The 22,001-nt window shown below is 39.6% G+C and overlaps 1 protein-coding gene across 5 annotated transcripts in view; it reads left to right on the top strand.

Moving 5' to 3' along the window:
* The window catches only part of HSPA14 (heat shock protein family A (Hsp70) member 14), a 39,415-nt gene that overhangs the window by 8,681 nt on the left and 8,733 nt on the right, over window positions 1-22,001 (top strand). For all 5 annotated transcript variants that reach the window (XR_008558084.1, XM_054726062.1, XM_054726068.1 and 2 more), the window contains 7 exons: window positions 1,806-1,854; window positions 1,989-2,094; window positions 2,899-2,989; window positions 6,221-6,325; window positions 7,590-7,751; window positions 9,294-9,449; window positions 16,737-16,839. Coding sequence is in view for 4 of the 5 variants with exons in the window: in XM_054726062.1 (XP_054582037.1) it covers window positions 1,806-1,854; window positions 1,989-2,094; window positions 2,899-2,989; window positions 6,221-6,325; window positions 7,590-7,751; window positions 9,294-9,449; window positions 16,737-16,839 (772 nt within the window). In the remaining variant the exon portion in view is untranslated. The remainder of the gene's footprint in view (window positions 1-1,805; window positions 1,855-1,988; window positions 2,095-2,898; window positions 2,990-6,220; window positions 6,326-7,589; window positions 7,752-9,293; window positions 9,450-16,736; window positions 16,840-22,001) is intronic.

Here is a 22,001-nt window from a genome sequence, read left to right as displayed (position 1 = left end):
ACCAGACACTGAATAACTGCACAAATTAATAAGTGTAACTCCAATAAACCTATTTTTCTTGTTCTCCGAAAGATAAATATTTCCTGTTGTGCACACCAAACAAGTCACTACAAGATTAATGACATGGCAATCGGCTGCTAAAATATTCGCTGCTAGTATAACATGCTTGCTTTAGCAGTTAGCCTCTATTAATTTCCACCTCTTCTTATTAAACATTTAAGACTAGTTTCTGAACAGAATAGCCACAGCCCCTTGGAAGAAGGCTTTAGGGCAAGCATGTCAAACTCATGGCCCACAACGAATATTTTTGTGGCCCAGCCAATATAATGGTATGTAAGAAATGTTTTAATAAAAATTTTGTGACTTAATTTTTACAATAATCCTGCTATACATAATTATTAATAACGAACTACAATATTCACTAATGACTGATTACTATAATTGTGTTGCATTCATTTCCCTTACATGCAGGCACACCATTTCTCGCCACTAATACTAGCAGCGAATATTTTAGCAGCTGATTGTCACGTCATTGGTCTTGGACTGACTTGTTTAGTGTGCGCAACAGGAAATATTTCTCTTTTGGAAAACAAGAAAAATGGGTTTATTTGCGTTGCGCTTATTAATTTGTGCAGTTATTTAGTGTCTGGTAAGTTAATGTTTGAGAAAAATTAAAGTGTTCTATTTTATGTTAACGATTACTCATTTATTTCAGCCTTTTGTATTCAGCATGTCTCTATTGAAATAAACCTACTTTTCTATGAAAATTGAGGCTTTTGTGTTTTTTCGGCCCACATAAACTTAAACCTTGTTTATTTGGCCTGTGTTAGCCTTTGAGTTTGACATGCTTGGTTTAGGGGAAGGATTTACTTCATCTTAGTAAGATGAAATTAAACCAAAGATTAGTTACTCCTATTTCTGCTCAAGGAGCAGAAGTACTTAATCATGCACCATCTTACTACCAGGCAGTCGGGTAAAGTGAACAACCGTACCTAGATAGAAAAAACCTGGGATCAAATACTGACTCTGCCCCTTAATAACTTTTTAAGTCCTTGACCCTCTATGAATCTGTTACCTCTAAAATAATGCTGGCCAAATTAATCCCATTAAGGTATTGTGAACATCAAGTGAGGTAATATGTGTGAAAACATAGTCTGCATAAATTGGTATTACTATTTTGAGCAACAAAACACCCATTGATTTTATTTTATTGCCATGCACGTTTATTTAGTACCCACTTTATATAGGGCATTATAGATCTGTCCACCTGTAGTACTGTGTACCTTTCCATATATAACATTTGTACTGTTGCTCACTCTTGATTTTGGGTGTTGATTCATGTTCAGACCAAGCAGCAGAGATGGTATTAGGCATGCTGGTTTGCCCTTAGTTTGCAGTCTTACCTCTTTTGTTCTTTTTATCTCAGTGGTTGGGTCTTCAGGATTATAGATGTGGAAGTATGTAACAAAATCACTGACATTATGAAAAATCACCCCCAAATATTATAGTATCTATTAATAGCAGAAATATCAGAACAAGTAAGAGCTACTTTCAAATGCAAAGATTAACACTTTAATAGAATTACTATAACCTTTGTAAAGATCCTCTGTAGCAATTAAAATTTTTTTTGAAGTTTTTTTAAATATTAAGCAACTATTATTAAGAGTTGACCTTAAAAAGTAGATATATTTTTTTGTTTATATTTTTATATTTGTTCAGTGGTAATAAAAAATGTAATGTTCTTTAAACCTTACATATGAACAATACAGATTTTAATACTTAATTATCTTTATCTTTATGAACAGCTCTGATGACCCACAGGCTCAGAAATACATCACAGAAAGTAAATGTTTAGTGAGTATGGTCCTGTTATTACTTCCCTATTACACAAAGTAATTGCTAAGGTGCTGACCTATAATATTGGTTTGAAACTTGATATTTTTATTAAAATTATTCCTTATTTAACACACTTATAATTTTCTTTCTAGGTCATTGAAAAAAATGGGAAATTACGATATAAAATAGATACTGGAGAAGAAACAAAATTTGTTAACCCAGGAGATGTTGCCAGACTGATATTTAGTAAAATGAAAGGTATTGAGCCAAAGCAAAAAAATTTTTTAAGAGTTGACCTTAAAAAGTAGATATATTTTTTGCCCTAGGGAGAAGTCGCTGATTGAGCAGATTAGCAGTAAGGAGACCTACACTCTATAGAATCTGACTGGGCCACTAATTGGCTATGTGATTATGGTTAATGACTTACCTTCCCTGACTTTGGTCTCACTAGAAGTAATGTAAATGGATTGGGCTGAATTAGCATTTTCAAAACTTCTTAAGATGAAGTGGCCAAATGTGATGAAGAGTGAATATTATATCTCCTTTAAGATTGACAGTACACTCTCAACAATAGTTAAGCAGATTAAGTAGGTCTGGTTTCATTGCTTCTGAAGGCTAGAGCTGAGTGGCATTTTAAAACAATTTAGGAAATTTTGGAGTAGATTATGCATAAGGCTCACATCAGCTCTGGGATTATACTATGAATTTTGGGATGTAAGGCATCCCTTTAATGTGTTGAACTAACATTATACTGTTTGTCTTTACATTGACACATTAGAAGCGCATTCTCAATAAAAACCAGTCTAATTTGGGAGATGGTTGAAACTGAAGCCTAAGAGCCAGGCACTTTGGAAAGTACCTAGTTCTGTGTCCACAAATTACCAAAACCACATGTATGATTTAAGAGAGCAAAAAAAGAAAATCAGTAGGGTGGGACAGCAAGTGAACTGGAAAATCTTTATAGTGAGAAGATCTTTGCTGCAAATTAATAAACCTCAGAAAGTATCACTTGATATATTTCTGTGTCATCAGAATTTATTTTTATATTTTTTTAATATATAGAAACGGCACATTCTGTCTTGGGCTCAGATGCAAATGATGTAGTTATTACTGTTCCATTTGATTTTGGAGAAAAGCAAAAAAATGCTCTTGGGTAAGTATAATATGGGTTTATTTTATTTGCTTAAAGGAAATACAAATTTTACAATATCACCATATAGTAAAAAAGTAAAATTGCATTTGAAAACCCCTCGGGCAATAAAATTTTACTTGTAAATACATGTGTATATGTAAATAGTATGGTAAAAAGTATGTTACTAATCATTAATTTTATGAAATGGCAAGAGAATATAAAATTAGATATACCTTCTTACCTATTTTGATTAGAAATGTTTTTAATTACCAGGTTAAGTTGATGTTTATGAATTACTTTGCCCTACTTTTATGTAATTAGTGTTTATGTTAAAATTATATAAAAATAGGCAATTTTATATGTTTGCAGGTATTCTTTCACCTTAGATCTTAACATCTAACCAAAAAGTTGCATGTAGTTTTTACAGATTATGCAGATGTAATTGGTGAGAATGCATGCCTTTACTTTTGGGATAGAGTTCCACATGAGGCTTTGGCAAGCATCTAGGTTGCTTCTGGGGCAGAGAATTGCTTCATTTACTTGAATTGGTGAGATATTAAAAACTGACGCTAAAAGAAATTGGAAAATTGCAAAATGTGTTATAAATTTGGCTAAAGTTTATAAGCATAGGTATTTTTGAGAGCTTTCTTTATCTTGTTCAATATAAACATATGGTATTTTATTAAGAAAATAGACTCTGAACATTATTATTAATTTTTATAAAACAATACCTAATTATTTAACCAAAGTGAGTTAAAAGTTTAAAGACAAATATAGCATGTTACATAGTTGTGAGTAAACGTTAGCTTTTTTAATATTGAGTAGACTCAGTTTTGAAAAAATAATTCAAGACCTGACAATAAAGCTAACATGAAGCACAAGAAATTAATTTGATAAAATAAAATGTTTGCTTTTTAGGCAGATTACTTAAAAGGTAAAGAAAAACCTTTCTCAAACTTTTGTCAGAAGCAGGTCAATAGTTGAAGAAAACTCCTTTTAGCAGATTAAAGAAAATTAATTCTTAGTTTTACTTTTACATAAGTATACTATTCATATTAGCGCTTTAAAATCCTATATAATAAAAGGCTAATATGCAAATCGACCTAACAGCGGAATGATCATTCGCTATGACACACACTGACCACCAGGGGACAGATGCTCAACGAGCAGGAGAGCATCAGTGGGAGCGCAGCTCAGCCAGAAGCCAGGCTCATGGCTGGCGAATGCAGCAGTAGTGGCGGGAACCTCTCCTGCCTCCGCAGCAGCACTAAGGATGTCCCACTGATGGCTTAGGCCCACTCCCCATGGGCCCAAGCCGTCAGTTGAACATCCCCCGAAGGCTCCCAGACTGCAAGAGGGCGCAGGCCGGGCTGAGGGACCCACCCCCAGTGCATGAATTTCATGCACCGGGCATCTAGTACTATATAATACATTTGTTCTATTTTAGATAGCTTCTCTATACAAGGTCAGTTCTCTCTGTTACCAGCTTTTAATTTGTTCTTTATTTCTTTGTTTCTCATTCTTAAACTAGTGGCCCAGTGCACGAAATTCGTGCACAGAAGGTGTCTCTCAGCCCGGCCTGCACCCTCTCCAATCTGGGACATCCCTCTCACAATCTGGGACTGCTGGCTCCTAACCACTCACCTGCCTGCCTGACTGATCGCCCCTAACTGCACGACCCTATTGTCCTGCTCGTCCCCAACTGCCCCCTCCCCCCGCCAGCTTGATTGCCCCCACCTGCCCTCCCTGCAGGCCTGCTTGCCCCCAACTGCCCCCACTGCTGGCCTGCTTGCCCCCAACTGCCCCCCCTGCTGGCCTGCTCGCCCCCAATTGCCCCCCTGCCAGCTTGCTTGCCCCCACCTACCTGCTCGCTCTCAACTGCCCCCCTGCCAGCCTGATCGTCCCCATCTGCCCTCCCCTGCAGGCCTGCTCGCACCCAACTGCCCCCACTGCCAGCCTGCTTGCCCCCAACTGCCCCCACCTGCCAGCCTGCTCGCTCCCAACTACCCCCCTGTCAGCCTGCTCTCCCCCAACTGCTCCCACCTGCCGGCCTTCTCACTCCCAACTGCCCCCCTTTGCTGGCCTGCTCTTCCCCAACTGACCCCCCTGCTGGCCTGCTCGCCCCCAACTGCCCTCCTTGCTGGCCTTCTCACCCCCAACTACCCCCCTTGCTGTCCTGATCACCCTCAACTGCTCCCCACCCCTGCCGGCCTGCTTGCCCCCAACTTCCTCCTCTGCTGTCCTGCTTGCCCCAACTGCCCCCTCACCAGCCTGCTTGCCCCCAACTGCCCTTCCGGCCTGATCACCCCCATCTGCCCTCCCCTACTGGTCTGTTTGCCTGTAACCACTTCTGCCTTGGCCGCACCACCATGGCTTTTTCCAGAAGGACGTCCGGAAGGTCTCCTGGAAGGTCCTGTTCTAATTAGCATATTACCCTTTTATTAGTATAGATAACCAGTTGTACTTTAGGACAAAATCACTTTTTTCTTTTTTAATCCTTATTGTTGAAAGTATTACATATGTCCTTTTTTTTCCCCATTGACGACCCCTTCTAGCCCGCCCCTGCCCTCTGTCCCAGGTCTTCACCACACTATTGTCTGTGTCCATGAGTTATGCATACTGCTATTTGACCCAGTGATCCCACTTCTAAGGATATATCCTAAGAAACCCGAAACACCAATCAAAAGGAATATATGCACCCCTATGTTAATAGCAGCGTAATTTACAATAGCTAAGATCTGGAAACAGCCCAAGTGTCCATTGGTAGATGAGTGGATAAAAAAGCTGTGGTACATTAACACCATGGAATATTATGCAGCAGTAAAAAAGAAGGGTCTCTTACCCTTTGAGACAGCATGGCGGGACTTGGAGAGTATTATGCTAAGTGAAATAAGACAGAGAAAGACAAGTATCACATGATCTCACTCATATATGTAATCTAATGAACAAAATAAACTGATGAACAAAATAGATCCAGAGGTATAGAAGCATGGAACAGACTGTCGAATCTCAGAGGGAAGGCAGAGGTGAGTAGGAAGAGATCAACCAATGAACATTATTAAATGAAAATGATCTCTTAAGAGTTACATTCATCTCCTGTGTCCTATTATTTGCTTCTAAAGATCATTACCATCCATGTTCTACTTATGAAATCTTATTTGCTGTTGCATAAAATCTTACAACAGAGCATTTCTAAAATGTAGACTTGAACATGTTGTGATGTTAAATTCATTGAAAGCAAATTGTCCACAGGGAAGCAGCCAGAGCTGCTGGCTTTAATGTTTTGCGGTTAATCCATGAACCATCTGCAGCTCTTCTGGCTTATGGAATTGGACAAGACTCCCCCGCTGGAAAAAGGTAAAAACCATATTTTCAGCTTTAAATTTTTCAGTGCAGAAAACATTTAAGATTATAGCAATTATATCAATAGAGATTTTTATAAAATGCAGCGCTTCCAAGCCTTTGTGAATGAAAAGACATCAAAACTCTCAACTGGAGTTTTTCAAATAGATGAGAAAGGTGACCTAGGAGAGCAGAGAAGGGTTATAACAGGAGGGAAGATTGAGCTTATCTATCCTTCTCTTATCACCCACATTTTGTCCCTATAATTGAGATAGATTTGAAATTTGTAAGCTTGGCCACATTCCAAATCAAGCTAGGACACTTAATTTTACTACCAATTTCAGTTATTAAACTTGTTTATAATTAGTGAGTAGTTTTATACACATTTGTCTTGACAGAAGATGGCGAGAAATCCAACGTGAGAATTTAAGAATTATTTTGATTATGAAACAGTAAAACATAACTCCTAATTTAGTTGTCAAAGTTGTCTTAATAGGCCTGACATATCATGCTGCTTCAAGGAAATTAATTCAGATGTGTTAATTTCCCCTAATTGTTTCACCTTATATATCACAGTTTGAGTAAAGAAATGAATATATATAAATCAGTAGGAAATTATTTTTAGGTAAACTAGATAAATGTAAAATATCAGAAATTATAAATTTTTATACATAGGAACTTAGCTCCTAGTTTTGGGTATGTTTCATTTTTATAGACATGTTATTGCAGCAGTAACTTGGATAATATTAACACAAAATTTCTATTTTTAATTCTCTTACAATTCACTATAATCACAAATCTATATTTGAAAAGTTAGTGTTTTGAACTCTAGTTACTCAGAAGAATACAATTTTACCAGCATAACTAAATGAAAAATAATTTTGACTTAAAATTAAAAGATCTGATTTTTAAGCTAAATTCACCAGTAAGTGATGACTATGGACAATTTTTTTAATGGAATTTATTGGGTGACACTGGTTAACAAAATTTATAGGTTTTAGGTGTACAATTCTACACTATTGTGTGTTCAACACCCCAAGTCAAGTTTCTGTCTATCATCATTTATCCTCCCTATACTCTCTTCTACCTCTCTCCACACCCCTCACCCCAGCAATCACCACACAACCATGGACAAGTTAGTTACTCATGTGAGATGTTCAGTTTCCTTATTTGTGATCTAAATGGATTAAACTAAGTGGCTCCTTAGTGTAAGAAGTCCAACCTAGCTTTAAAATGTTGTGTTCTCTCATAACTTAACTCATGTTATCTCTTTTTTAAGCAACATTTTGGTGTTCAAACTTGGAGGAACATCCTTATCTATCACTGTCATGGAAGTTAACAGTGGAATATATCGTGTTATTTCAACAAACACTGATGATAACATCGGAGGTACACAATTTACAGAAACCTTAGCACAGCATCTAGCTTCAGAGTTTCAGAGGTGAGTAATAATGAACTTGATTATATATATTGTTGTTAGTCCTCACCTGAGGATATTTTTTCCATTGATTTTTAGAGAGAGTGGAAGGAGGAGAGAGAGAGAAGAGAGAGAGAGAGAGAGAGAGAGAGAGAGAGAGAAATATCAATGTGAGAGAAACCCGTTGATTGGCTGCCTCCCACACACCCCTACTGGGGCCAGGGAACCTGCAATTGAGGCACATGCCCCTGACCGGCAATCGAATGCACGATCCTTCAGTATGCTGGCCAATGCTCCAACCATTGAGCCAAACCAGCCAGGGCTGATGATATATTTTGATTGAAGTTTTCCTTTAGTTTTTTTGCCCTAATTTATTTGAAATTGCTCTGCTTCAAAGGAGGGTGTGTTTTTTTCCAATATACTGGATATTTTTGTGGAGTTAATATCTATCCATGCAAATGTAGGGAAGCATAGGCCAAGCTGTCCAGTGCAGTGTGCTTGGTTGGATTTTTTACTTAGTTTAAGGAATTACTAGACGTGGAACTGTGTGGACTTGGATCTCAAGTTCAGTTTCTTAATTCTTCATGTGCTGCTCTATGTCTCGGTGAAGGGGGGTACCAGCTCTGAGGCCTCACTGCCTTCTGAACAGTTTTTAAGTTTAGAGCTGAGAAAGATTACATTGTTATAGTCACATTCCAGGGAATTAATGGAGTGTTTATTTAATTACTAATCTACTACTACAAAGAAGATTTTAGTTTTGTTACTGGATGCAGTTATTTCATTCAAAATTCTAATCTTGTTTGGCATATCAAGAGCCACATATAGCATAAAAGTTATATTTTGGACATTACTGCGCTAAAAAAAAATGTAGCTGAAACAGTGTTTTCATCTGTTTAGCTAAACTGGGTAAAAGAAAGTCTTGAAAAAGTGGTAATTTCTCATTTGCTAAATAAAGACCTATACTGTTTTTTGTTATAAAGCTATTCCAATTCAAGGTAGAGCATTGTTAATTTTACTCCCAATTCAGTTAATGTACATGTTTAAAAGCAAGGCCTTTGCTCACTGCCTATCAAGCAGTATTAATCATCTTGGAGATAGAGGAACTGTAATTCTACATGTTTTGTATGTGTCAAATTTCTTTAAAGAACCACTTTTAGTTTATTTTTTTAAAGCTGGACAGATAATTTTACACCATTGAATAATGCCTCAATTTTAAAGGGTAATATATGAGATTTGACCTAGTTACATAATCTCCTTCAACCTCCATTTGTCTCATCTGCAAAAAATAAAAAATAATATGTACTCTGCTTTCTTTAAAGTATACTCTATTATTAAAGGTACAGAATGCAGAAGTTCAGAGTATTAAGTATATTGGTTATTGATTTTTCTTTAAGAGATTCTTCTTTTAATTGCAGAGAATTTTCTTCAGAAATTTTGGTGGGTTGGAAGCCAGATGCTAAAATCTGGTATTAATACTGCTTTATGAGTTGCTTATTATCTTAATAGGGATTATCCAGATTTTAGTTATAATAAATTCTAACTTCAGAAACTATATTTTTAACTAAGATCCTTCAAACATGACGTCAGAGGAAATGCCCGAGCCATGATGAAATTGATGAACAGTGCTGACATTGCAAAACATTCTCTGTCAACCTTGGGAAGTGCCAACTGTTTCCTTGACTCATTATATGAAGGTCAAGATTTTGACTGCAATGTGTCCAGGTAAAATTGAAGTTCAAAAAACCTTCATTAAAATGTCAAGTGCTTTCATGTTTAGGTGTAATTTTCTCACTTTTGGGTTTTTTGTTTGTTCATTTGAAATTTATTCACCATCTATAAAAGGAGACCTTTCTTGTGTTTACTTCTGGGATCCAGTTTTTTGTCAGAATAAGTAACTGTTCTCAAAATAATTACGTCAGATGTGATTGTTTGTTATTTGCAAATAGCAATGTCTGAAAAAATCATCCCAGATCTTTTAAAGAATGGTGAGAGGAGACTTAAGTTTGAGATTTTCAGATTTCTCTTATTAAATGGCAGCCCCACCTATATGGCTCCTACTTTATTGCTTAAATTTGATGTGGGGCTTGCACATGTTTCGAGGTTGTTTAACTATAACTTAATCATTAACACTGTGTGGTAGCCTGTATTCTAAGTATCAACTCATCAAATCCTCACAACAACCCAAAGATAATGTCCTTATTTTACATATGAGGAAGCTGAAACACAGAGAGGTTTAATTATTTGTCCAAGGTTACACAGCTAGTAAGTGATGGACCTGGGATTCATACCTAGCCAGTTTGACCCCAAAGTTCATACTCTGTAATTATTACACTACTAGGGGCCCAGGGCATGAATTCGAGCATCTTGAAAGGAACTGTGGGCCTTGAGGCTGCAGTGGGCATAGGGGTGGGTCTCGGCCCATCCTCCGCGCCCCACCCGGCCCTTCCTGCCGTGGCTTCTAGGGAGGGGGGGGGGTGGTCCCTTGTCTGCTGGCAGCCCCGCTCCCACCACCACCGCAGATGACGGCGCGGAGCAATTGGGGCCAGCGCCAGCAGCGGGTGCAAGCAGTGGCTGCTGCCCCGATTGCCCCTGAGGGGCAATCGGGGCCGGCAGCCGCCACTCACCCGCAGCCGGCAATCGGGGCGGCAGCTGCCACTCACACTGGCAGCAGATTCTAGCAGTGGCTCCGGCACCAGCAGTGGGTGTGAGCAGGGCCGTTGCCGGCATTGGGTACTAGAGGTGGCTGCCAGCCCCAATCGCCCCTCAGGGGCTGGGGGGAAGTGGAGAAGCCCTGAGGGGCAATTAGGGCCGGCAGCAGGTACGAGCATTGGGCAGGACCACGGCTCACAGGAGCAAAGAATTTTCAGTAACCACCAGAAGCTCGCCTTAATGACAGCGACCGGGGCCCCACCTTGGTCTGCCCCCTCTTCCCCCGCCCCGCCCCGCCCACTCAGCGGCTCCACCGTCCTGCTGTGGCTGACATCCACCATGTTCTGCACTTCGCTGCCTGCTGCCTGCTGCCAACACCCGTCATGTTCCGCATGCACCCCCTGGTGGTCAATAGCGACCAGTTGTTTGGTTGTTCCGCGGTTCGGTCTATTTTCATATTAGCCTTTATTATATAGGATACTAAAGATTGATATTTATTTTGGTTTTGATTGCTCTGTCACCCATCATCATTTTAAATTTTAATAGTTGTGACTTTCACTAAGCATAGGTATAATGTGCATAAAATTATTTTTATTACCCTTGTCTTTTATATAATCCAAATCATTGCTTATCAATGATTGCACTTTTACCCTGAAAGTCCAAAGAGAGGATGTTGCTTTATCATTTTATATTACATACTAGAGGCCTGGTGCACAAAATTCGTGCGCGGGGGAGGGTGGGATCCCTCAGCCCTGTCTTGGCCTGCAAAGACGCCAGCATCCCTCACCCCGGCCTCTAGCCAGAGGTTCCTCCCCTCCTTCTGCACAGCCTCTGGAAAGATGCTTGTCCTGGGCCTCCTCCAGGCCCTTGCCCACGATGCCCTGCAGTTCGGGTACTCGGGGTCTTGCGCTTTCAGGTCTGGCTTCCTCACCTGGCATGGTGAGCATCAGCTGCCATGGGAACCTTGCCTTAGGAGTCACCCCCTTGGACCATACTACTTGCGAGTGTGTGTGTGTGGGGGGTGGCCTCGGTGGCAGTGATTTGATGTCTGTAGCATGCCCGCTGACACAACCACCGCGGCGCCACACTGGTCCCTTCTAGACTGCTGGCAGGGGGCTTCCAGTCTGCGACTGGGGCTGATGGGCTGCGACTGGGGGCTGCAGGTGGAGGATCCCGGCACCCATAGGGCTGTCAGCATCAGGAACTGAAAAGATCCATTTTTCTGGTTCCTCCCCTGCCGCGCGGATGCTGAGCTCCGGGCCCTACAGGCCCGTTCACTCCCGTGGCACACCCGGCCAGGGCGGGGACATGGGCGCACAGCGCCGGAGGCCGGTTCACTCCTGCCACACAGCCGGCTGGGGCGGGGACGTGGGCTTGCTGCCCCAGAGGCCCCTTTGGGGCCACAGCACAGCCATGGCACAGATGCTGAGCTCGCGCTGCCACTGGTGACGCAAGCTCAGCGTCCCTCCGGCCCCATTCAGTCCCCACTCAGCGGCCCGGTGGCCGATCGTGAGTCCCCACCCCCCGCTCCTCCCGCCAGCCAAATCGGCCACCCCAAGTCCCGCCCCCAGCATCTTCCGCCAGCCCAATCGGCCACCCCGGCCACCCTGAGTCCCGCCCCCCGCGCCTCCCGCCGGCCCAATCATGGGCATAGCGGAGTGATGGTTAATTTGCATATTACCCTTTTATTATGTAGGATTACTAACAGTAGTAATAGTTACCACTAGTTAAACCATTTAAACATCCCCAAAATCTAACAGGTGACTTGGAAACACAGTGAAAACTTCCAGAATTATAGCATTGTATTATTTTAGTATTGTACTGAGTATATTTGGTTAAATTCTCTCTTCGTCTGTCTATTATAGTTTAGCTTCCTCACTCTCCCTGGACTTTTCTGAAGATTCTGGCTCTGCATGTCCAATACAATAGCCACTAGCCACCTATGGCCATTTAGATATGTTAATTAGAAACAAATAATAAAAAGTTCCATTTCTCAGTAACACTAGCCACTATTCCAGTGCTCAATACAGTAAACCCTCGATTTTTCAGACCATGATTTAATGGACTTTGGATTTAATGGACAAAATTTCGGGTCCATATGTCATATGTGAAAATTAATACCATGTTAATTTTAAAATTCTTTTAACCAAGATTTGCTTATAATTAAATTAACAGGTTATCCTTTTTTGTTATTAATTCACAATTATTTTTACTAAATTTTCGCAGTTAGGCCAAATAATTTTGCGGACATACATAAATACTACATATCTACAACTATTACATATTTAAACCCAGGAGTCACTGCTCATAAACAGGGTTCATCGAATGATTAGCACATGATCACAAGCATCGCCCACTTGGTAATTGGTTCTGTTGTCACTGGTGTGACTTTCTACAGCAGTCTTAACGTGTTTGGACTGATGTTCAGACATTCGCTAAGCCATCCCCAGCTGTGTGCATTTGTTTACTCGTGATTACTGGTGAATGCACACATTTTCTAGATTCTATTAAGTATAAATTTAAAATTACTGTAATACGTATAGAAAACTTTGTGAAATTAAAGTATTCATACATATTTAATTTAATTACACAAACATGTCTACATAAGTAAAAATAGGTAAACTAACTAATATGTCAATTTTTTAACATACACGTTCAGAAAACCTACTTTATTATATAATGGACTTTGGGTTTTAACAAATACTCCCTCACCTGAATTAGTTTGTTATATTGAGGTCTTACTGTACTCTCATGTGGCTAGTGTTCACAGAAAATTCTATTAGACAGCACTGCTCTAGATCTTTTAAGAGTGATTTGAAGCTACAGCCCAAAAAATAGAAAGGGGGGCAGAGTGTCTATATTTTTTCTATATCCAGAATTCCCCACTTAGTGCTAAGTTTGTCCAAGTACTCAGTATATAAGTATATATTGGCTTATTAATATCAGATATTAAGAATAAAATAGAATTTTTAATTTTTTGTTTTTTGTTAAAAAGAAAAAAAAAAAAAAAAAAAAAAAGAAAATTTTGCCTTATCACTAAGATCGCAAGCATAGGAATATTTTAATATCTAGAGATAGCGCAAATAAATTTAAAAATTAGTCGTCTGCATCTAAGAAATTCGGTATAAAATTAGAGAGTACATTTTTCTTGAATGTAGATTCTTTGTTTTTTAATTTAATAAATCTTTATTGTTCAGATTATTACAATTGTTTCTCCTTTTTCCATAGCTCCCCTCCACCTGGTTCCCACTCCACCCTCTGCCCTTACCTCTCCCCCACTGTCCTCATCCATAGGTGTACAAATTTTGTCCAGTCTCTTCCCGTACCCTCCACACCCTGTTCCCCCTGAGAATTATCAATCCCCTCCCATTCCATGTGCCTGATTCTATTATATCACCAGTTTATTCTGTTCCTCAGATTTTTAATTCACTTGATTTTTAGATTCACTTGTTGATAGATATGTATTTGTTGTTCATAATTTTTATCTTTACTTTTTTCTTATTCTTCCTCTTTTTAAAGAATACCTTTCAGCATTTCATATAATACTGGTTTGGTGGTGATGAACTCCTTTAACTTTTTCTTCTCTGTGAAGCTCTTTATCTGACCTTCAATTCTGAATGATAACTTTGCTGGGTAGAGTAATCTTGGTTGTAGGTTCTTGCTATTCATCACTTTGAATATTTCTTGCCACTCCCGTCTGGCCTGCATAGTTTCTGTTGAGAAATCAGCTGACAGTAGTATGGGTGCTCCCTTGTAGGTAATTAACTGTTTTTCTCTTGCTGCTTTTAATATTCTCTCTTTGTCTTTTGCCCTTGGCATTTTAATTATGATGTGTCTTGGTGTGCTCCTCCTTGTTATCTTTTGTTTGGGGTTCTGTGCGCTTCCTGGACTTGTAAGTCTATATCTTTCACCAGGTGGGGGAAGTTTTTGGTCATTATTTCTTCAAATAGGTTTTCAGTATCTTGCTCTCTCTCTTCTTCTGGCACCCCCATAATCTTTATGTTGGTATGCTTGAAGTTGTCCCAGAGGCTTCTTACACTATCTTCAACTTTTTGGATTCTTTTTTCTTTTTGCTTTTCCGGTTGAGTGTTTTTTGCTTCTTTGTATTTCAAATATTTGACTTGATTCTTGTGTTCCTCTGGTCTGCTGTTGGGTCTCTGTATAATATTTTTTATTTTAGTCAGTGTATGTTTAATTTCTAGTTGGTCCTTTTTCATATCCTCGAGGGTCTCGCTAAATTTATCAGCCTTTTCTAGGAAATTCTTGAAAAACCTTATAACCGTGGTTTTGAACTCTATATCCATTTGTTTGTTTTCCTCCATTTCTTTCATTTGTGATCTGTTTCTTTGTCTCCTCATTTTCGCTGCTTCCCTGAGTTGGTAGGGTGGCTTTGTGTGCTAGGTGTCCTATGGTCCAATGGGTCGGCTTCCCAATTACCTGAGGTGGACACTCTTGGTGCACCCCTTTGTGGGCTGTGTGTACAGCCTGTTGTAGTTAAGTCTTGATTGTTGTTGGTGTCACTGGGAGGAATTGACCTCCAGGCCATTTGGCTGTGAGGACCCGCTGTGTCTATAATGGAAGAACTGCTGTGCTGGAGACACGCTTATTGGGCAGGACTTGTTTCAATGGGGCTCTGTGCTCACTGAGTCTGCCTCTTGAATGTGTCCTTATGAGAGTAGTTGAAATCTGGTGTCGTCTCACACAGACCACTAGATACACTAGCTTCTGGATCTCCAATGGGGTGCAGGTCAGCTACTGTCTGAGGCCACCCAGCAGGAGCTACAGCGAGAAATACAGTTTTCTCCTCTTTGCTTGGGGTTTGGAGATTTTGGAGCTGTCTGACCGGAGCTGCAGTTTGTTTGGTTAAGCTGCTATAGGGCAGGCCATTTATATGCAAAAGCCGCTGCATGGAGCTTGGGTGGGTTTGTAGATTGTGCGGGGCGGGGTCTTAGGGCGTCACTAGGCTAGGGCGTGGCAAACAGCAATGGCTGCCAGTCAGCCTTCTCTGTGTTTCCACGTTTCCAAGTCCCCGCGTCCCGCGCCCCAGTGCAGTAAACAATGATTGCTGGGCGCCCTCTGCAAGAAAGTCACCCTCACTTTCCAACCCGATGGCCGACAGTCCAGCTTCTCCCCATAGGAGTTTGGGTCCCTAGTGTCTCCCCAGAAACTGGATTTCAGAGTAATCGGGAGCTTGTCTCCCTTCGGGTTGAAATAAAGCAGCACATCCAATCGCCCGCCACCAACCCGATTCACGCGCCTCCATACCTCAGCTTTTTAGCGCTTGTGCACGTCTCAATGCTCTTTTCTCTTTCCTTCTAGTTGTAGAACTTCCACTCAGCCAGCTTTCCCATGGTTCTGGGTGATAGACGTTTTGTCTTTTAGTTGTAGTTTTGAAATTGTTGTGCGAGGCAGCAGTTTAGGTGTTTACCTATGCCGCCATCTTGGTTTTTTCCCGAATGTAGATTATTTTTAAAATTCTATGCTAGTGCCCAGCTGGTGTGGCTCAGTGGTTGAGCATTGACCTATGAACCAGGTGGTCACAGTTAGATTTCCATCAGGGCATATAATCAAGTTTCTAGCTCCATCTGCAGTGGAGGCTGTTGTGTGGGCAGCTGATTGATGATTCTCACTCATTGATGTTTCTATCTCTCCCTCTCCCTTCCTCTCTGAAATCAATAAAGATATATATATATATTTTAATTCTATGCTAGCATTCATGTTTCCCAGATGGTGCCAAAAAGCTACATTTAGATACAATATAGTCTCAGATTATAAAGAAAAATAATGCAAAATAATTTTTAAAACTTTAAAAAATTTTTTAAAATGATGGTTTGATTTGGATCAATAGATTTACTGTTGGGACTGTCATACATTGAGTTTTCATTTTCAGGTCATGGAAAACCTATAAGTAGGGCATTGGGTAAGAATCTCCAACCTGAATTTGATCTTAACATGTCTTCATACATTGGTAGATGAATAATTTAGTACCCCACCCCCCCATCATGGTATTGCATTGCTAGATGCTAAATAATCCTGTTCTGATCATAAATCTATTCTTAAGAGGACTGTCACATTAGGTTTTGGCTTTACTCTTCATAAGAAAAGCATGTCCTGTACACAGGCAGCAAATAGGGTAGTTTAGACCTGGGTGGGTGTGTAGTGGCTGAGAGAAGGGGGGAGAAGAGGAGATGGGAAATAAAATGACATTCTAGTGAAAGCCTTGGTAATAAAACCAGTTTAACAGATTTTAATAAATTTATGTAATTAATCACATTTCCATGAAAATAAAAAATTTTTTAAAAAGGTAAAAGATGTCTTAATTGTATAAGCCTTTTTTCTTTCTCTTCTTTGTGTGTACAGAGCAAGATTTGAACTTCTCTGTTCTCCACTTTTTAATAAATGTATAGAAGCAATCAGAGCACTCTTAGAACAAAGTGGATTTGCAGCAGATGATATCAACAAGGTAATACTTTTATATTTTTCTTATTTATTTTAGGAGTAATTTTAGAATTGGGATTTAGAAAATAGTCCCTTGGTACTGAAATAATATTTTTATGAATTTAAATATTTTCTCAGCTTGTGTTAATGAGTAAGGAAAATTAACTCAAAATACATTTTGATTAATGACTCGAGCAATATATATCAGTTTCCTAGCAAAAGATAATATTTTCTTTCCAGTATATTGTTTAATACGTAAGCAGTGATTGACAGGTATTCGAATGTTTGCTGTATGAAGCACTATTTCTAAGTGTTTTACATGCATTAAATTTTAAATCAATAAAAACATATTTTAAAAATTAGTAAATTTATGTATGTTTTATTTTAATTATTAAAATAGTAAGCATTCATATTAAGAAAACTCAGAAAATACTAAAAGGCAAACAGTGTTATATTTTAGAATATTTCTAATTTAATTTGTATGTACAATTCTGAATTTTATTTTCTTCATTGAATATTACACTGATTTTCCCCTATATTTTTGCATTGTCTTAAAATCAATTTTAAATAGATTATTAATATCCTAGGAAAGAAAAGGCACAATAGATGATTTTGTTGTTCTATTGTGGGCATCTAAATTGGATTTCCGCTTCCCTCAGAACAAGGATGTCCACTTTTGAACCTTGGCTTTTACCATATTTGGATTATTCCTTAGAATAGATTCCCATATAATTAAATCCAAGGATTAATTTTATTTAATTTTGTATTTTCTTGTGTGTAAATATAAATTTCATCTTCTTTGCCTGCTTTATATAATCAGAATATTAACTCATTTGCTGCAGTCTTCTTTTGAGGCATGTAGTTTACTGTTTAATTTTGGTTCCATTAGGGAGAGGGGTATTTAACATATAGAAATTTCATTTATTTATCTATTTAAATCTATTGGTCTATTACTGTGATTTCTTCAGTTGCTTCTAAGTTTATAAATTCCATCTTTGTTTAGATATATGACAAATATTTCATATTATTTTCTTTTAATTTGTCTATAGTTTGAAAGTTTTTCTATTTTAACTACTTTAGTGTATGCTATATGATGAAAGTAATTTTTTTAAATTTTCTTTGCAATTTAGTAAGTATTTTTTTGAACATTTATAATATGTCAGGTATTATGCAGGGTGCTTGGAGGTTAGGGACTGGATTCTGAAGAATAAGAATAAGACCTGAGCCCTGACCGGTTTGGCTCAGTGGATAGAGCGTCGGCCTGCGGACTGAAGGGTCCCAGGTTCGATTCCGGTCAAGGGCATGTACCTTGGTTGCGGGCACATCCCCAGTAGGGGCTGTGCAGGAGGCAGCTGATCGATGTTTCTCCCTCATCGATGTTTCTGACTCTCTATCCCTCTCCCTTCCTCTCTGTAAAAAAAAAAAAAAAGAATAAGACCTGAAAAAAAAAAAAAAAAAGAATAAGAACTGAGTATATAATAGTAACAAGGTGGCAGTGGGAAATGAATGGGCTTGGAGACAGACCCACCTAAGGTTGGTCTAATGGTGATGAACTCCTCCAGGTTTTATTTGAATGTAAAACACTATCTTTTCTTCAATTCTAAAGGACAACTGATGGGTAGAGTATTTTTGACTGACAGTTTTTTTTTCTTGCATTACTTTTAATATCTCTCACCTGGCTTGCAAGGTTTGTGTTGCCATATCTACCTATAGTCTTACTAGAGGTCCGTTCCATGAAGATTCGTGCAATAGACCTTCCTTCGCTCTGGCCGCTGCCTTCAGTCTTTGCTCCAGCCAGAGCGCTGCTCCTGTAGCTCCCTCCACCCCCCGTCCTCCCCCTCATAGCAGGCATCCCGCCCCGCCTGGCTGCTCTATGCCTTCATGCATGCTGCCCAGAGATCCGGAGCAGCTGGGGGGGCCTGGGCTGCCAACATCTTTATTTGGTTAATTTGCATATTCACTCCTGATTGGCTGGTGGGCGTTGCAAAGTAATGGTCAATTTGCATATTTCTCTTATTAGTGTAGATGGAGGATCCCTTATATATATGAAGTTGCTTTTTTTCTTGCTGCTTTTAAGATTCTCTCTTTTTCTTTAACTTTTGATAATGTCATTAGAATGTGCATTTGTTCTCACTCTCTCTTTAGATTCATCTTATTTTGATACTTTTTGGGCTTACTGGATCTGGATGTCTGTTTCATTCCCTAGTTTACATCATCATTCCTTTGAACCAGCTTTCTACCCTTTTCTCTCTTTCTCTTCTCCTTTTATTTTTTTAAGCCTCACCCAATGATGTTTTTATTGATTTGAGAGAGAAAGGAAGCGGGCAGGGGAAAGAGAGAGAAACATTGATACATGCACCCTGACCAGGTATCGAACCCTCAACCTTTTTTGGTATACAGCATGATGCTCCAACCAACTGAGCCACCTGCTCAGGGCTCTCCTCCTTTTGAGAGCCCCTATAATATATATATTAGTCCATTTATTGTTGTCTCTCATAGATCCCTTAAGCTATCTTAATTCTTTTTTATCCCTTTTTGCTCCTCTGAATGGATGACTTCCTCTGCCCTATCTTTGAGTTTACTGATCCTTTCTTTTGCTTGATCTAGTGTACTGTTGAACCCCTCTGAATTTTTCAGTTCAAGTATTATCTTTAGCTCTATGGTTTCTATTTGGAACTCTTTATATTTCCTGTACCTTTGCTGAAATTCTCATGCATTACTCTCCTGACTTCAGAGAACATCTTTTTTTTTTTTTTTTAATATAAATTCTTTATTGTTTAAAGTATTACTTATGTCTCCTTTTTCCCCCATTGACCTCTCCCTGCCACTCACACCCCCCTCAGTAAACGGCTTTATTACTGTTATCTTGAACTCTATCAGATAAACCGCTTACCTTAATTTCATTAAGATCAGTTTATGGAGATACATCTTATTATTTTGTTTGGAACATATTCTCCTATATTTTCGTTTTTCTTGATTCTCTGTGTTGGTTTCTATGCATTATGGAGAACTGCCACTTTTTCCAGTCATGACAGACAGTTCTTGTGTAGGAGATGAACCTTGTCAATTAGTCCAACCTGAGCTTCTTACCGCTCAAACCTTTGTGTATGTCTAAGCTGCTATCTTTGTTCTCACTGGCTCTTAGTAGTTAAGGGTGTGTCAAAATCATACCAAAGATGATCATTGCAGTCAACATCTAGATACTGGCTGATTAAAAGCCAGGCGCTAAGGCAGCAGCTGTGAAAGTAGGCAGGCAGATCCCTTCCAAGGAGAAATGAGTCTTTTTTCCTGCTTCCTCTGCATCTGAGCCCAGGTGTATAGCCATGGGGTATGAGATGTTCCGTCCCCAATTTGAAAAGTGTTTCTTTGCTATAGTTCTGTGGGACTTGTGAATGCAAGCCTATTTAGAGCCAGGTGATTTAGGGGACAAGCCCATAAAGGAGCAATTTTATATGAAGTTTTTCAGAGACAGTAATACACACACACACACACACACACACACACACACACACACACACTGAGTGGCCAGATTATTATGATCTCTGAATGCATAATAATCTGGTCACTCAGGGTGTGTGTGTGTGTGTGTGTGTGTGTGTGTGTGTGTGTGTGTATTAGAGGCCCAATGCATGAATTTGTGCATGGGTGGGGTCTGGCCAGCCTGGCCAGCGGGAGGGGACATGGGTGGTTGGCCAGCCTGCCTGCTGGTCGAACTCCCGGTCGAAGGGACAATTTGCATATTAGCTTTTTATTATATAGGATATACACTGAGTGGCCAGATTATTATTCGTTCAGAGGTCATAATAATCTAGCCACTCAGTGTATGTGTATATGTGTGTGTGTGTGTGTGTGTATATATACTTCACTGTAACAAAATTTCATTTTTCCCGGGCAATCTTCATGCTATTGTCATGTATTTTACTTTCACAGATGTTATAAAACTGACATTACATTATTATTTGTTTAAATAGTTAATTATCTTTAAATATATTTAAATAATAAGAAACTTCTATTATATTTTTTCCTATGCATTTACTGTCTTTGGTGTTTTCCATTTCTTGGCATAGATCGTTATTTGTATCTGGCAAAATTTTATTTCTGCTTGCAGGACTTCTTTTAACATTTCTTACACTACAAATCTGCTGGTAATAAAAAAAAATTCAATCTTTTATATATGAAAAATATATTTTAACTATTTTAAAAAATATTTCCACTCAGTCTAGAATTATAAATTGAGAGGATTTTTCCCTCCTTGTGAGTACTTTAATGATGTTACTCTACTATCTTCTCCCTTACAGTGTTTCTGATGAGAAATCTTTTGTAATCCTTATGTTTATTCCTGTGTATAGTGTGTCTCTTTTCTTCTGACTACTTAAAAGATTTTCCTTTTCATCATTGGTGTTGAGCAATGTGATTTTTATGTGTCTTTTTTTTTTTAATTTCTTTATTGATTAAGGTGTCACATATTTGTCCTCATCCCCCCATTCCCATCCCACACCCCTCCCCACGGATGCCCCAACCCCCTGTTGAACTTAACAATTGGTTAGGCTCATATGCATGCACACAAGTCCTTTGGTTGATCTCTCCCCCCTCTCCCCACCCTCCCCTATCCTCCCTCTGAGGCCCGATATGTGTCTTGATGTAGCTTTCTTTATGTCCTGTGCTTGCTATTCACTGAGCTTCTTTGATCTGTGGGTTTATATTTTTTACTGTATTTTGCTAAATTTTGTAAATTTTTGAATCATTCTTTCTTCAGATGATTTTATATATACAAGTTCGGGTCTCTAGAGGGGGCTGGGGAAGAAGAGGAGTGAACCAAACCGTAGGGTCAGGACCTCGGCAGGCAATTGAGTGCGGGGACGGCCAGCAGGGCCATTCCTGCAGTGGCCAGTTCATGACCAGCTGCCTGAGACTGGCTCGTTCCTGGGCTGGGGGGTTTCATGCATCTGCTCCGTGCTGCCCAGCAGTGCGGTGCCCGTTAGGGCTGTGCGTAGCTTATGGGGAAGGCACAGCCTGGGGAGTCAGAGCCTTGATCCCGCACAGTAACCAGATCCCGGCATTGGGAATGTGGCCAATTCTCTGCACCCTGAGTCACCCCACTGTTGCGTCCCTGGAGCAGTCATGGTGCCTTCTTCCATCACGGCCCCCTAAGCTCGCAGCGATGGAGGCATGCTGTCATAGTTTTGG

Source organism: Eptesicus fuscus, chromosome 2 (genome assembly GCF_027574615.1).
Source record: "Eptesicus fuscus isolate TK198812 chromosome 2, DD_ASM_mEF_20220401, whole genome shotgun sequence".
Classification (NCBI taxonomy): Eukaryota; Metazoa; Chordata; class Mammalia; order Chiroptera; family Vespertilionidae; genus Eptesicus; species Eptesicus fuscus.
The sequence above is the reverse complement of the archived record's forward strand: the minus strand, read 5'-3'. Positions and strand labels throughout refer to the sequence as shown.